The 15,639-nt window shown below is 39.0% G+C and overlaps 1 protein-coding gene across 1 annotated transcript; it reads left to right on the top strand.

The window, feature by feature from the left end:
• The first annotated feature begins 800 nt into the window (after positions 1–800).
• cd247l (CD247 antigen like) lies at positions 801–15,400 on the top strand. The gene is made up of 7 exons (XM_025004625.2): positions 801–1,388; positions 9,147–9,241; positions 9,932–9,964; positions 10,054–10,083; positions 10,169–10,228; positions 10,305–10,334; positions 12,305–15,400. Exons 1-7 carry the CDS (start codon positions 1,325–1,327, stop codon positions 12,350–12,352), a joined length of 360 nt encoding a protein of 119 aa, XP_024860393.1. The 5' UTR covers positions 801–1,324; the 3' UTR covers positions 12,353–15,400.
• The last annotated feature ends 239 nt before the right edge of the window (positions 15,401–15,639 follow it).

Raw genomic sequence — 15,639 nt, 5'->3', positions numbered from 1 at the left:
ATCGTTATGTTATCAGGAGGACACTCGTGGATTTGGACACATCCTGTCCAAGTTGATAGGATGTTCCATTTAGATGGATCCATGTCACCGATGAGGACAGGGTGTCTTGGAAGCTGATTGGCTCGTGGGTTTTAACTGCAGCATGAGTAAATATCTCCTGTCTTGTTGATAATGTTGATAACTTCATCAGACTTTTGCTCTGCATCAAGCCGTGTTCACCGCCAGCGGCTGTGTCATAAATCTCCACAAAAGACAGTTCTGGCTTGTGTTTTTTAGAGTAAGTCCACAAGAGGAGTCACCGTAACTGAAGATGGCCGCCGCCTCGGCTAATTGACATCAGTCAGTTTTACAGATGTAGAGCAAAACACCAAACTGCAAAAGAAATGAGGAAAAAGCACGAGGATTATAGGTGATACGCATTCCTTCAAGAAATGTTTGGCCTTTAATTAATTATGAAATACAGACTTTTTTATTTTTTTGGCAACAAAAGGCCAAAGTTAGAGTAAGGGAGCTTCAGGTTTGAGGCGTTTCTGAGAGAAATGTGTTGAAATGTGTTTCACCAGCTGGAAAGGTCAAGAGAAACGCTGCCTTTGTTGAACGTCAGAGAGGAACAGGGGGGGTAACAAGCACCAGATCTCTGCATCCCCTCCAAAGCCTCGAGTCTATCTGAAGTTGCACAATCTCTCTGATGTGCAGGCAGACGTGTGAGGCCAGGTTAAGTTAATGGAAACTCTGTTCTGAGACCTCAGACCTCAGCGTGCACTCACCGGCTTCTCTACGCCACTCTTCACTTGCACTTAGGCAGAGAAACGCAGCTTTGAGATGATCTATTTTTACCAAACGCCACCTTTCAGAGGCTTCCTCTACAAAGTCGTGCTGAACGCATGAAACCACCGAAGTCGCAGTTACGCTCAATTTCATTTTTGGTTCACCTGTGACTGCTTTAAAAAGAGATTTACCAAAAAGACAAACAAAAACCATCAACATTTTTTGACTTGTTATGTAAAAATGTGTGTTCTCAGAAATTTTCATTAAATGGCTATTTGTTTACTAAGAGGTCATCCTTTTGGCCCATTCCACAAACTGGTTGTTTAATCACAGTGTGTTTAAGGACTGGGGAGGGGACGTCAGAGACCATCAGAGACGATTCTGAGGAAATCGAGTCGAACAAACTGGTGGGTGGCGAAGGTTGCGTGGCGCTCTGAGGAGCACAGCACCCAGCCTCAGTCCGTTCAGCCACTTCCTCTGATCAGAAGGAGCAGAAATTAGCGTGAGAGCAGCAGATTGAGCTTTTCTTCCCTGGCAGATTAAGGGACGGGGGACCATGGACTCACTGAGGACGGCGGCGTTTGTGCTGCTGGTGCTTCTGGATCCTGCTTCCTGTCAAGGTGAGCACGTTTAATGGTTACTGCTCCAACTGGTTTTATTGAGAGAAAGAAAAAAGCCTTTCAAGTTTGGTGAATGTGATTAAAGAAACCTGCAGGGCTCAGCTGGTGCGACAGGTTAGGCAAAAAAAAAAAAGAACCTTATGTTGTATTTAATGAGAAAATTAAAGTCCAAACTAGGTTTTTGTCTCTTTAATATAATTACATTCAGTCAAGAGTCAGAGTCAGTGTTTCTTTTGAATTAAATTAGATTAAAACATTCAATCAGGAATGCGAAACAATATGCAAAACTTAAATTAGTTATATTTTATTGTTGAGGAATTCTACACTTAAGGATAAATCTTTCATCACTGAGTCTTAGAGAAATAAAACGGGTCAGAACTGTGTTTCTAGGTTTATCGTCTCTCCTCTGATGCCGGCATGACAGTCAGGGTTTTTGTTTGTCTTCTTTTATCACATTTTCTTAGAAATAGTTAAGCCTCTTTAATGACACAAGGAAGCTTCTACATCTTATATCCATTCTCTAAAAGTCTTTTTTCATGTCTGGAACACGGGAAACTAATATATAAACAAGAGTGGACTATTTTTTATTTTCCTCCAGTGGCTCCAAATTTAAATCTGTCAAACAATATATAGATTTTTATTTTACAAATACACAAAAAACACTTTTATTCTGCATTTGCTGACTGCAAAACGTATAAAACACCCTCATTTATTAGACTTTTAATTAAAAATATTAATGACTAGTGCCACTTTCTCTTTTAAATATATATATATTCTACATTAAAAACAAACAAAGTAAAAACCTCAACATGTAGTTTTCTCATTTTTAAAGGTGGGAAAATGATTTATCATCACCTTTTTTTGTAGACCGCTGCTCTGCTGAGTGCCAGGTTGTTTGTGAAAAACTGGTCTTCTTGTTCTTACAGCAACAGATTAATCATTTTACACATTTTCCTGTAAATTATTGGTGTTTTCTGTAGCTTTAGGATGTTTGTTTGTATGAAGTTTGGCTGCATAAAGTGTATTTACCTGGTTAGCAAGTTTTTAAAGCCACAGTTGTAAGTGTTGGTCCTACATATTTTTGTTTTTTTGAACATTAAATGTATAATATAAAATACTATGAGGTCTGACTCTCTTGCTAGAAAGTTAGGAAATAATAATGTTAAGGACTTTTGGAAAGAAATAAAGAAAGTAAATAACTGCAAAACATCACTTCCAGCTACTATTGACGGTGTTAGTGGTGTAAAAGAAATCACTCAGTTATGGAAGGAGCACTACAGTGCACTGTTTAATTGTGTCAAAAGTGACACTTTTGAAATGAAAAGTATTCACAGTAATGAGAATGTGAACGTATCCCCACAAGAAATATATCATGCAATTGTGACACTGAAAGACAACAAGGCCTGTGGGATGGATAACATTTCCTCCGAGCATTTGAAAAATGCAAGTAAGAAACTTTGCGCATTACTTTCTATGTGTTTCACTGGCTGTCTAGTACATGGTCTGTTACCTATTTCAATGTTATCTGTCATTTTGGTACCAATTATTAAAGATAAAGCAGGTAAGATTAGCTCTTTGGAGAATTATCGACCCATAGCTTTAGCTAGTAGTCTGTCGAAAGTTTTAGAAAGAGTCCTTTTAAATAGGCTGGAAGAGTTTCTCTTGACCTCCGATAATCAATTCGGTTTTAAACCCAAACATGGCACAGACATGTGTATTTTTGCACTACAGGAGATTTTAGACTTGTATAATTTGCACAACACTACAGTATTTATGTGTTTTATTGATGCCTCTAAAGCATTTGACCGTGTGAATCACCAAAAACTGTTCGGCAAGTTAGAAAGCAGAGGTGTACCCAAATATCTAATTAGAATTCTGGTCTACTGGTATGGTCAACAATCAATGTTTGTAAAATGGGCCAACACAATGTCTGATTCGTTTAAAGTTGGTAACGGAGTAAGGCAGGGAAGTTTACTGTCCCCTTACCTTTTTAACATCTACATGGATGAACTATCAACGCGCCTGAATTGTTGTAAAACAGGCTGTATAGTTGGTGACCGCATAATCAATCACCTAATGTATGCAGATGACTTGGTAATCTTAAGTCCATATAGTGCTGGCCTTCAACAACTATTAAGGGTCTGTTCCCAATATGGTTGTGACTTTGACATCAAATATAATGCTAAGAAAAGCAATGTTATGATTGTTAGAAGTAGGGCAGATAAGCATCTGATAACCCCTGACTTCTCTTTATCTGGCATTGTCCTCAACAGATGCAATGAAATTAAATATTTGGGACATTACATAACTGATGACCTGTCTGATGATTGTGACATTCGTAGGCAGTATTGTATGATATATGCACAAGCTAATACTTTGGTCAGAAAGTTTAGTATGTGTTCATCCTCTGTGAAGATAGCTCTTTTTAAAGCTTTTTGCACTTCACTTTACACGGCCCATCTGTGGCGAAGATACAACAAAAGTAGCCTGCAGAAACTTTATGTGGCCTACAATGACGGCATGAGGCTCCTACTCAGAGTGCCTAGATGGAGCAGTGCTAGCCATATGTTTGTACATAATGATGTTCCCACATGTGCAGCTGTGCTCAGGAATCTCATGTATAGATGTATGTGTAGATTATCTGTGTCATGCAATAATATAATTGCAATTTTAGTAAATCCTGTTTTTAGTACAGTGAGATTTTTCTCAAGATTGTGGAAACATTGGTGTCATCATTTATTTGTGACTCAGTGAATGTTATGTTTATTTTATTATTTTTCTCCTATTTATCTTTTTTTTCTTACCTTTTTTATGGACCTTTTGGTCTGGAATAAAGATTGATTGATTGATTGATTTTGATTATAAAAAATAACATACAGTATAATGTTGCACAAGGAGAAACTGAAGTATTTGTTAATTAAACAATAGGAGTAAAAAACCTGCAGTGGAAAAGGATAAATGTGATAAGAATCATCAAATAACTCGACTGTTTTAAGCAGATTTCTACAAACAGATTAGGTCGACATAAAGCCAGGTTTGATAATGTTCTGTGTCTAATTGATCATTTAATATCTGCAGCACAAAATGCAAATATTAATCATTAATTAGGCTCAAAGTAGAAGCATCAAAAGGCAGCTGGAAAATGAAAGGAAACCATAACATTTACAAACTAATAACGTCAGAGAAGAAATGCACATGATTTGAAGAATAAAATGATTTGACAGACATTTCATGAGATGAAATCTTTTTCAGATAATCTGGAACATCGAGTCATTTTCAGAAAATCATTGATCCATATCTGCAGTCAGTAACCATCAGCCATCACTTTGACACAGATCATTTGTTTCTTTGTGTCTGTGTTTCTGCTCATTAGGACCTTTTCCTTTTCAAATAAAAGTGAACCATTCCTTGCAGGAATGCATATCGCCCGCCGTCTCTCACGGCAGAGTTTTAATCTGATATCATCTTATGTTGCGAGAGCTGGAGCCGTGTTGGTCAGATCTTGACAGCAGCGTTAGGCGTGATGTCATGAAACACTGTTAGGTTTCTCACGATCAGTTAGAGCTCAGGCTGTGTTGGGGGTGACTCTCAGCTACTACCAGACCAAATCTGAGCTCAGTAGCTTTAAAGTTGGCTGAGCTGAAACAGGCGGTAATCATCGTGCAGGCGAAGGTAATCATGTTGTGTTTCTGAGTTTCATTAAAATTAGTTCAGTGATTCATGAGATATTTTGCTAACAGAGCAGGCAAACAAACACACCTAAATGTGTTTGCTTTGGCCTTCTGCGACGGGCAATAAAAAGGCAAAAGAAGTAAAACTAAGTGATCCTTACAGACGGATAAAGTCTGCTAACTCAGTACTTGTGAGGAAGATCATCAGTTTTACCTGTAAGGTGTCAAATATTTATATATATTTTTTTATTAATAATTTTTGTCCATATCGCCTTGAACCAGGGGTCTGCAACCGGTGGCTCTTTGGTCCCTCCGCAGCGGCTCTCTGGAGCGTTGAATATTTATATTCATAACTACAAAAGCAAAGAGTTAGTTTTAGGAGTTCTTTATACAAAATGTAAACCAAAAAAAACGGAGAACGATACAAACAATACAGCAAAACGTTCTGATTGGTTTGTGCTTATAGTTCGTTAGCCACTTTATCCAAATTCTTTAGAAATTCATCACAAAATGTAAAATTTTCACATGACATTAGATGTAAATTGCTAAGCGGGAAAAAATAAAAGTGTAGTTTTGCTCACAAATCGCAGAATCCTATATTCTGAGTCATCAAACTAAAGAGTTGCACAAAAACAAGGCAAGTCATCCTGATAACTTTGGGAATTAGAAGTAAAAGTTTGAATAAAAGTTAAATGCATTTATTAAACGCCTTCTGCCTGTATCAGAGAAAATTCAGTAAGTCGCGGTTATTATCGCAGATATTTTATTTGAATGCAGCTATATCATTTATTCTTTCAAATGGTTTTAAATGTATTCATTTGTTCTACAAAAATAGAAATAACTCACATAGGCCTGCATAGTTTAGTGTTTAAATTTGATCAAAGCAGGTCTGTTTATGGCCTAAGGTTTATATTTACCAGTAAATATCAATAAATTCTCATGCGTATTTAATTTCATTTCATAATTTAAAAAAATCATTTTTGAGTTGTGTTATCTGTGATTTCAGCTTTAAGTTTTGCTTTTTAATGTAAAGCTGCAATAGTTGTCATTAAATAAATAAACTGATATTAACTACTATAACATATATTGACGCTGTTTGTGCTGGTATTTTATCCTTGTTTAATTGATTTATTAATGATGTTTGTGCATCTTCAACAGATGTGTTAATAAGTTCCTGTTCTTGTTGGTCAGAAGCTGAAAGGTTCAGGTCTTTATGTAGGTATGATGCCTTCACAGCCAGGAACATAAAAAAAGTTACAACTTCTAACAAAGTTCGCTCAAAAAGGCCCATCTTTTGTTTGTCACACTTTGCGCAGGTGTGATGGATGGCTTTTTATTGGCACAAAGTGTCCACCCGTGTGGACGTGTTCATGATGAACACGCAGTCTTTGAACGCGTCATCATCACTGTCAGTTTCCAAAACAACAAACCTGTTGCACGTGTCATTTCGGTGAGACTGCAATTTCAAAAAGTTGCATTTTCTCTCAATTTTCCCAGAACTCAGAGTCTCCGACGGTCGCAGCTCTGTGACGCACTGGTTTGAAGTTGCCATGGTTACCCCTGGGTGAATTTTAAAGGAGTTTGCCCACCCATTGGTTTAGGTGTTTTTGCACAACTCTCTTTTTTTGTTGTTGTTAATGGGTTTTTTGGGGGGAGAGGTTTAAAAATAACCGTAGGAACTGTTGCAACCTTGATCCAAGTTGAGATTGTGGCGACGCGATGAAGATGGCCGGCTTCGTTCTCACGACGAGGCCTCTGTTCCGACCGCACCCCGAGATAAACGAGCCTCACTCAAACCTCGCAGCAGGCGGGCTTCTGACAGGAAGACGTCTGAGTTTAGAGCTGCAGATATGGAGTTTCTTATTTCCTGTTCTCAGGTGGTCTGGTTCTGCGTCGCGCTGTTCGTGTCGAAGCCTCTGTCGTCTGTGATCGCATCTGCAGTTTACTACGACCTGTTTCCACATGGGACGTGAACTTTAGGGGAAATAAAAAGTGTCTTGAAGCTAACGTCAATCAAAAGAAAGTCATAAAAGCTGCTTGTTTGCAGAATCTCTCATTTTAAAGAAATTACACTGATTTAAAATAAGGCTAATAATCAAAGATCGCTCGGGTCTCTTCTGCATTTTCTGTGATCCCTCTGAAGTGTGACGTTTCTGTCAAACACGGGAACAAGAACAAGGCAGTAAATAGCAAATGCAGACAGCGTGGGGGTGAAATGATTCAGTGCGTTACAATTATTTGTGTAAATTGACCCAAAACTCCAACAGCTGAGTCGTTCTTCAGCTTCCCGAAGGACGAGAAAGTCTGATGGATGTGGTTAGTTTACAACCCAAAGTCTGACTGACTGTGGAGGTAACGTTCTGAAGAGGAGCACCTGAAATAGGAACCTTCATTAGAAGAACCACCGGCTGTCGGACCGGCACCGGCCGCCTCCCGCTGTCCAGGATGGTAAACTCCTCGCAGACTGTGTGACATCATCGTGAAGCTCGGGGGTTCGTCCCGTCAGCATCACTCCGGACCAAAAAAAAACAAAACGTGTTGTCAAAAGGGTGCTCCTGTTTACAAAACTTACTTCTTCTTCTGCTTCCATTTTCCCTTATAAACACTGACAGTGACCTCCTACAGCGCTCTGCCACAGCTTCTACGTCACCAACCAAAGGAGGTGACTCCGCCCACACAACCACCGAACAGAAACTCTAAAAACAAGTCATTAATGTTTTTAAATCTGACAAATGGACCACTGGAGTGTTTAATGGTTGTGTTTAACTAAAGGAAAAAAACTAAAACTCACTATTTTGATATTTTATTTCATTTCCCCATTAAAGGCGTGATTCCAGTTTCATTAAAACCCAAAGAGGTCATCCTGAAGTTACACGACAAGCTGACTTCTCTTTAAAATGATGTTCAGAGCAGAACTGGACCTCATGAGGAGCGACCGTGTGACAGAAAGCAAACTGCAGGAACGTGAGCGTGTTAGTCAACGGGCTGAAGAACACCACGGCTGCTTTCTGCAGAACCACAGTGAGGCCTGTCGGAGGAAGCTCGGCACAGAAAGAAGCCCTAATTTCAATTTAAACTCCATCAAAAGGCTCGTCAGACTCTTATCACGCTGTACCATCAGAGAGGGGTCCATCGCATCACGATTTCACGATTCAAGTTTACTTCTCTGCACAGATGTTGATTTGTACCGTTGCTCACAACTTTATACAACTCCAGTTGAACTCCGTTGTGCAAAATGTAAATAAAAACAGAATGCTATGATTTTATTCACACTGGAGCAAATGGTCAGATGTTGAAACTAAGAAATTGCACTATTTGTCTGACTTTTTTGGGAGGAGGGGATAAAGTAATTCAAAAATCTGGCCGCAACAGATCGCAAACATTTTTACCAGGAACTGAGGAGAGCAGCTGCCCCCCCCATTCTGGTCAGATGGAGGATTCCAGCTTGTCTTTGCTGGACAGGAGCAAAAACACACACACATACATGTGTTTCTTTCTAGATGTGTAAGCTGCCCATCCCAGAGGCCACTACTGCACCCCCATACCATCAGAGAGGCAGGATTTTGAGCTGTGCGCTGACAACAAGCTGTTTGGTTCCCCTCCTCTTCAGTATGGGGGGACATGGTGTCTGTAGTTTCTATAAAGAACTTTCGTATTTGAATTTGTTTGCCCACAGACCAGTTTTCCTCTTTGCCTCAGTCCATTTTAAAAGAGCTTTGCTCCAGAGAAGACAACTACTACTATTACTTTTAACCTTTTCTCGCCCAATATCCTACTATTTAGAGATCTGTTGCTGCCATAAAATCCTAAATTACCATTTTATTATGTCTTAGTTTAAACTTTTGATATGTTTACTATGTTTTGTTGTCAAAATATGGGTTGATGAGATCTGTTAAATCACTGTATTATTTTTACGTTACACAGCATCCCAACTGTTTCTGAATTAGGACTTTAATTTGTTTGTTTTATTTTATGTATTTTGCAGCGTCAGCTCCTCTGGAGTCTGGGAGCTGAATTCTCTCCTCAGACAAACACGAACTCAAACTTGTTGCATTTATATGTTTCCTCTCTTTTCTTTGCTCTGCAGATCCTTTCTTCACCGACCCGGTCATCTGCTACTTCCTGGATGCTTTCCTGATGGTTTACTGCATCGCTGCCACGGCTCTGTTCTTCAGAGAAAAGGTGAGTTTTACCACAATTAAAAATTAATAATTGACAAACAGGCCGTAAGCTTCTTAGCTAGAGTCAGCAAATGTTATTTATCATCCTTTAACAGATGAAAAGATCTGATATTTTCTGTGCTTTTCTTATCAGTGAGCTGCTTTTTTAGTTTTTATTTCACATATTTGAAGGTTTGTCTTTTTAATAAGTCAGTTTTTTTGACACAACACAATGTCTATTTATCGACCACACTCTAAATTAACAGTACATCTGTTGGCGTCTATATTTTATGGATTCTTTAGGTTATTTTTTAATAGTCTGCATGTTGAAATTTATTTAGATTAAACAAAAAAAGCCATTAATCTACAATATCAAACTTATTTTTTCACAAACGGATCTCACATGTGAATAAATTAGTAAAGTTTACAAATATATAAATAATTAGTACTAATATTGAAAAAAAGTCATTTTTTAGATGTTTGTTGTCACATTTTAACTTATTTTAGGAATTTTGATGTTATTTATTAGACTGAATGATAATTATTTTAATAATGTCATCCCCATAATTTCACCTTGAGTGATGAAAATGTCCCCAAAAATTCTCTGTAAAATCAGTTTTTAATGTATTCTGACCAAAGCATGTAATTAAATGGTTTCAACTTGTGGAAAATGAACTTTTTGTGAAATCCAGCTCTTCTCTGTTTCATCCAGTTCTCAAATATGCCACGAGTGACCCAGGAGCCAGTAAGTCTCTGATTTCCTCTGTGTTTGTTTTTAATAGCTGTAGATTAGAGCATGAGCGCATTAACGCTTCTTTTCTGTTCTTGTTCCAGAATAATCAGGACAAAGGGGGCATCTATCAGGTAAAGATGGCCGTCTGGGCTCCTAACGGACGGAAGTGCTGTGGGGTTTTTATTCTTGGCTTCACCGTTTCTCTTTCCTCCTCAGGAGCTGGAGAGGCCAAAGGATACTGATCCTTACCAGGCACTGGAGCCGCTGAAAACCAAGGTGGGGGTCAGGTCATCTTTCTAACTGTCACATTCCCACCTGTTCGCCTCTCATCCTGTCGTTTTTGTATTTCTAGAAAAAAGCTGGCAAGAAGTCGAAATCAAAGGTAAGGTTTGCCCTAAATTGGCTTGAAACTTAGACAGAGCCTCCATTAAACCCTTGAAAATAATTTGAAACAAATATTTCTCAAGAGTTGAGTTTAAATCAATTATTTAAAATTGTTTTTTCCTATTTTTTTGTGAGCTGTAAGATAACATTTCTTAGTTTTTTGGTTGAAAGCACCTGCGCTCACCTGCCATTATTGGAGGAATACTTTAGATTGTTTTTTTTAAAGTGGGGTTATGTGTAAATGTTATGAATAAGTAATCTTACCTGTTGTAAACAGCTGTGCGAACAACCTCAGTTTGGAGGAACACAGCTGACTGCACTGATGAGCTAATGGCTGGTCAGGACCAGAGTTTACAGCTGCCATCTTAAAGCAGCTCTGAAACATCACAGCTGTTCGTTGGAACGCCTCATTTCTGCTTCAGACGGTTATTTACCCCGAGAACCGAGTCGGTCTGTGGTTTGTGGTCACCATAATGTTCTGATCTATTCTGAGATGGAACGTAGAATGTAGAACGTGAACTACATGATGCAAACGTAACGTGGTGCTAAAATAAAGCCACTGTGAAATGTTTGACAGTAGAGTCGGTTTAAAGCAGGAGCTCAGATTTTCTAAGGCGGGGTTCTGGGGAGTCAACGTCTTATCTGCTGCAGATAGATGTTTGGACCATAGACCTGTTCAAAAAATAACTTTTTCATTAAACTTATTCAACCTGATATTATTCCCCTTCTCCAAGGTCTAAATGAACTAAATACAGTATACCCGTTACTTTGATCTTGGACCTTGGGTGTGCCTGCCTCAAGAGCCATGTAGTTTTATTGTTGACATTTTTCAAAAACACTGCAAAATTCGGGATATTATGTCCTTGTTTTTATTGTAGCTTCCCAGAGATGGATGCTATAGCATTGTAAGTGGTACCAAACAATAGTTAATCTTTTTTTTTTGCATAGGGTATAAAACACATAGACACCTGTGTAAATTTTAACTAATTTTAATGCACAAACCTACATATTCTTGATGCTTGGAAAGGATGACATCATATGATACAAATATTGTGTAAGAAACTGTCACTAATACATGTATTGTCACTTGTTCAATGTGGCTTTCTTGAAACTGTCAGTTTTGCTCCTGTGGTACTCCACAGCTTCTCCGCTCTGGGTCAGTTGTGATCCGAGTCGCGAAGTCAGTCATCATTTTCACGCCTCTCTAAGCCACATCATTGGTCACTTTCACTGACCTCACAAAAGTCTGTGCATTCCTGTAGCTGTCATCATCTTCCCAGGTGTCAGCGGGAGTAATAGCAACCTGCTTACACGGGTGTTTATGTGTTTTACACCCCATGGAAGAAAATTTCATTAGCTATCGTTTGGTACCACTTTCTTGCAGGAAGCTGCACAGGAAGTGCTACAGCTGCTAACAGCGCTCACAACAACTATAAAGTTAAAGCGGCAGCAGTGAAAACGTTTTTAAAGCAGCGTCAGCTCGTAAATCAGCTGAAAACAAAAACTTCGGGCCCATTTTCCAAACTGATAAGAGCTTCTAGCACAGGTAAGATACTGATTACTGATAACTCCACAGAAGACCGCTTCAAAAATACAAACTAATTACTGAGAAATAATCAAATAGTCAATAATTCTTTAAAAGTAGGTTCTATTTTTGTCGGAACGTGGGTAATCACTGACACTGAGAAGCTCAGATCAGCAGACTTTAATGTTAAATTAAATAGAATAAAACTTTATTTGGTTTGTTACTGGGAAGCATCAAGTTTAAATTAGAATATATTAATTGTATTTACGTTAACATCAAACGTTACTGTTTAAACCTGGTTGTAAATGCAGCCAAAAGGTTCCTTTTTAGGAGATTTATTTGCAGCTGGCATGAATTCACTCAGACTTTTCTCCTCTGAGCAGATAAAATGAAGAATGTAACACCTTTTTTAAAAAAAACTTTTTCTCCTCTTTTTGCAACAGACCCAGCAGAGGGAACCGTCTGAAGCTGCGGCTTCATCTCTTCGCTGATCTGCTGAAACATCGTCAGGCAGCGTGCTGAACCCCGCCGATCAATCAGAAGCTTTTTCTGCTCGTGTAGAGAAAACATTGTTTGCTTTCAGCTCTTAATTGTAAGGATTTTCCCCCCACCCCTCATATTTGTATGCAGCACTTGAATTATTTGCATGCTGGAGTTTTAAAATGACATTTATAAACCACTTACTGAGCATTTTAAACCGCTGAAGCTGATACGAGTAATGAGCTTTTTGTTTAAAATGTAAATATTCTGTATTTAACGCATCGTCTGATGCCCAGCAAGAGACGAAACACGTGTCAAAACATTTGGAAAATGGTTTAATGATGTTTACAACAACAAAAAAAAAAGAACTGTACATTTACAGTAAAAGATTATCTTTGTATGTGTATAAAAACAAAAATACAGCAGACAAATGCATCAAAACCTACTATGTATCCTGATTCACATACTTAAAACTCCTACACAATCTTTCATTACTACACCGCCATGACTGGAGGCCTTTATTTTTATTTTAATTTTTTTTTTTTTAATTTTTTTTTTTTCCTCGTAATCAGATCAGAGCAGTGCCCCTCTGTGTTGTATTTCATGGTGAGAACCAAAACTCTTTACATTTGAGTTCTGGAGAGTATTTATAATCAGACTGCAGAGTAAGAAAAAAGGGAAATAAAACACATTCCTTTAGATAAGCCCAAGTTTCCAAAGTGAAATGTTTGTACAGAAAGCGTTTCTTGAGATACACTGACTTAATATGTACATGGTTGGCATTCTTCTTCTTGTTTTTTTTTTATATATTTTTTTGTTTTCTTTTATTCAAAGCCATGGTCACTTGGACTGTGAACTGATATTCGCACACACAACACACCCGAAAACATACAAAAATACTAATCTTTCACCTACAGGAGTAAGACAGCTCTGCAGTTAGTTCCATGCTGTGACAGAAAGAAGGTTACGACAAACAAACGAGAGAAAACCAAAAAAAAAAAAAAAAAAGAAGATGCTTTTTTTTTTTTTTTTTTTTTTTTTTTAAAGTTATTTTCTTCTCAGAAATATACCAAAATATACATCTAAGCTTTGGAATTACTGAGGCTAGGACTAAAGCCAGTGCTGGGTTTGTCTCTTAATACACATGCTGCAGGGCAGAGAGGAGAGAAAACAGACAGAGACACACAGGACAGAGATATCTTTGGTATCTGCGTTTGTCAAAAGTTAAATATTTGGGTTTTTGCTTTGGGATTAGCGCTTGTGGGGTCCTGAGACCTCACGTGGAGTAAAGCATTAAACAAAGTGTCACTGAAGCCCGACGGTCTGAGCCCGAGGGACACAGTCCATGCAGAGTGAAGGACCATGGTGCATAGTGTCACAGCTGATCAGAGTCTGAAGAGGAGAGACTATGGAGGAGGGAGGAGGAGGAGGAGTCCTGGGACTACAGTGTACGCATGATAAGGAAGAAATAGACACAGCATCTTCACCACAGTCCGTGAAAAAGAGAAACAGTGGAGAGGAGGAGAGGGGTATCCTAGCAACAGAGCTCAAGACATAAAACATACAAAGTCCTGAGCAGGTACAGTGTGCGCAGGATCGACCCTCAGTGTGTATTAACAAACATCACCCAGCTCATCGCCACGTCGCTTCGTGCCCGTCACAGAAGCCCGCTCTAACCCTCCCCCCGCCCACAGGCACTGAAACCGCCGCACCTGACAGGACGCACATTCAACGCGGACGGGGAAAAAGAAAATCATAAAAATTAAATTCAAAAAATAAAATAAAACAAGACGAACCAGAGGGTGTGCGGCCCCGGGTTTGATGCTGAGCGGCGAGGCGAGGACGGGCGAGACGTCGGGTGTTGCTCCAATACAATCAAGTTAAAAGTCTTTGGTTAACGTTGGTACCGCAGGAGACCGAGAGCGGGGCCGCGACGGCGCACCAGTCGTGTGGGGAAGACGCGCACACATACCTGTACCGGGTCAGAGAGAGAGAGAGAGAGAGAGAGAGAGACCTAACAACAAAAACAGGATTGTCAAACTTAAAATAAGTGTCCAAACACAAAAGGAGCGGCAGGGGAGGGGCGGGAAATAAGTTACGTGGCAGGAGAGGATAATTTATCAAAAACGAACAATAATAGTTTGCTTGACGCTAAAAGACAGTGTGCAGAAAAACACAAAGTTATTGAAGGACAGCAGACATTCGTGAGCACTGGTGTAATCTGTCGCCACCTTGTGGCAGAACTCACAAAGTACAGGTATGAGCAGGCTTCTCCACAGACAAGTTGGAATATTCTTGGTTTTCTTAAATGTTCAAAAACAAAAACAAACCTTTTCCTTATTTCTTAAGTAGATTAAAGCAGGTTTCACTCAGTTTTGAGCTAGAAATGAGGTATATAACAACAGTTTGTTTTGCTTCACTGGTGCTCCACGTCTCCTTTCTCCACATCACAGACCAGCAGGTGGGCCGACGTACTCTTAAAAAAAAAAGCTCGCCTGGTTGATCCGCGAGGACATCTTAAACAAAAACAATTAAATAACAAATCGTGATCACCTATTGACAGTGAAGCACTAAAAGCCAAGTTAAGTGACAAGAAAGCAGCTTAGACCATTATAAGTTGTAGATTTACAAAAACAAACCCAGCTTGGCGACGGCTTCCTAAAAGACTTTGGTTAATCAGTAGAGGAACCCAAACAACAACAAGGACTCATCTGTCAACTTTGAATGTGGAAAAATGAAGAAAAATCCCTATAAACGCCTGCTGGAAGATGGGGGGGAATGCACCGTTAAAGGTTTGCAGACTCACTTTCCTCTTAATGAGCCGAACACGCCCAGCCGCTGGATTATTAGTAAAGCTTTTCTCTCAGGTGTTCCCAACCTGTTCGGACCTAAAACAAAACAAAAAATGAAAAATGAAAAGAAAACAGGTGGCAACGTAATCACTCTACGCTCCAAAATGCCCAAAGTACTCCGTACTGTTTCAGTGGGAAAACAACGCACCGGCTGAGCTCTCGTACGCACAGAAACTTAATGCTACAATGCTCACGTCTTCTACGCAACAATAAGGCAAAAATGATAACGTTAATCTAAGAAAGCCAGTGATCTTCGCCCTTTCACGCCATACAAAACAATCGAAAGGCATAAAGTCAAAACAAATGATTGTTAAAGACAGCACAGCAAATTAAATCCACAATTCAACCCCAAATAATAATAATAATAATAATAATAATAATAAAATCAGTTATTCAGAGACAAACCCTCCGCTCAAAAACAGCTCGACTCTTTCTCAGCCGAGTCA

The sequence above is a fragment of the Kryptolebias marmoratus genome, linkage group LG6 (assembly GCF_001649575.2).
Source record: "Kryptolebias marmoratus isolate JLee-2015 linkage group LG6, ASM164957v2, whole genome shotgun sequence".
In the NCBI taxonomy this organism is placed as follows: domain Eukaryota; kingdom Metazoa; phylum Chordata; class Actinopteri; order Cyprinodontiformes; family Rivulidae; genus Kryptolebias; species Kryptolebias marmoratus.
This window is presented reverse-complemented; position numbering and strand designations above follow the sequence as displayed.